Source organism: Meleagris gallopavo, chromosome 11 (assembly GCF_000146605.3).
Source record: "Meleagris gallopavo isolate NT-WF06-2002-E0010 breed Aviagen turkey brand Nicholas breeding stock chromosome 11, Turkey_5.1, whole genome shotgun sequence".
Classification (NCBI taxonomy): Eukaryota; Metazoa; Chordata; class Aves; order Galliformes; family Phasianidae; genus Meleagris; species Meleagris gallopavo.
The window spans coordinates 11,584,132-11,585,193 of NC_015021.2; the positions used below are offsets into that span (position 1 = coordinate 11,584,132).

At 54.9% G+C, this 1,062-nt stretch overlaps 1 protein-coding gene across 1 annotated transcript in view; it reads left to right on the forward strand.

Annotated features, from left to right (window-relative positions):
- The first annotated feature begins 345 nt into the window (after positions 1-345).
- The window catches only part of SAP130 (Sin3A associated protein 130), a 19,462-nt gene continuing 18,745 nt past the window's right edge, over positions 346-1,062 (forward strand). The window contains 1 exon segment of the mRNA XM_010716623.2: positions 346-428. Within this exon segment, the coding sequence (XP_010714925.2) occupies positions 346-428 (83 nt within the window).

Genomic DNA, 1,062 nt, shown 5'->3' on the forward strand with positions numbered 1-1,062 from the left:
CCGCTCTGCCTCGGCTGCGGCGGCACAACTTTTCTTCTTCCTGTTGTCTTCAGGCAGAGCTCGGAGGAAGCGGGGTGGTTCCTTTAGGTCGCCGTGCCCTATGCGGGTTATCCTTGGAAAAGCTCGGGTTGAGGGTTTTTTAGGTAGAGCGAGCATCTGTCGCTCCGTGCGTCCCGTTGCAGCCGTGCCGGGGAGCTGCCGGGTGCGGCTGGCGATGTGGCAGCGGCACAGAAGGAAGGGAGCTGCCGGAGCAGGGACTGCTGTGCATCTGTGTGGGCTTGGGCTTTCCCCTGTAAGGGCTCTGGGTTCGCAAATGAGTTATTTGGAACAGCTGAGGGATGGGCGATGCGGTGCTTGAGGCAGCAGCCTGGTGCTCCAGGAGCTGGATGTGACTTCCACGTCTTCGTGGTACTCTCTGTGACTTTGACGTCGGTGCTTTTAGCTCTGTTTGACTAATAGGGATCTGTTTTTCTCTCCCTCTGTGTGCTCAGATCTCACGGTGATGGCGGCATTACAGTCAATAAATTCCTCTGCTGGATGTGTGGTCCTTGAGGATCCACATACGCTTTCTTGCCTCTGTCCCGTCCCTTCTCGTGCTGTCTGAGATAGAGTTATCTATCAGTTCTGCTTTTCCTATGCACGTATCTGCTTTCTGTACTTACCACTTCCCTCCTCTCAGGCTGTGCTTATCTTCAGTTCTTCCTCTCCTGTGTGTCTTGACCTCGTCTGTCTGCTTCTGGGCACTGCTGATTTCATTAGTCCTAGAAAGCTAATGCAGGTGCTGGCTCCTGGGGTCTGGGCAGCAGTCTGTTCACAGAGCGGTTGTTCAAAGCTCATAGTTCTCCCTGTGCCCTGCTTGGGCTGCTCTGTAGCGAGGGCAGCAGACCTGGGAGCCCAGACCCTGGGGTGTAGGCCAAAGGAGCTGTCAGCCTCCTGCTGAAAGAGGAAGGGGGGTGCAGCCGTGGCTGTGAAGCAGTTTGCCGTTGGTGTAGCCATTATCTGGAGGGAATGGATGATCTGCAAGAGTATTGAATGAGATGTATAGTCCCAAGTCTCCTTTTT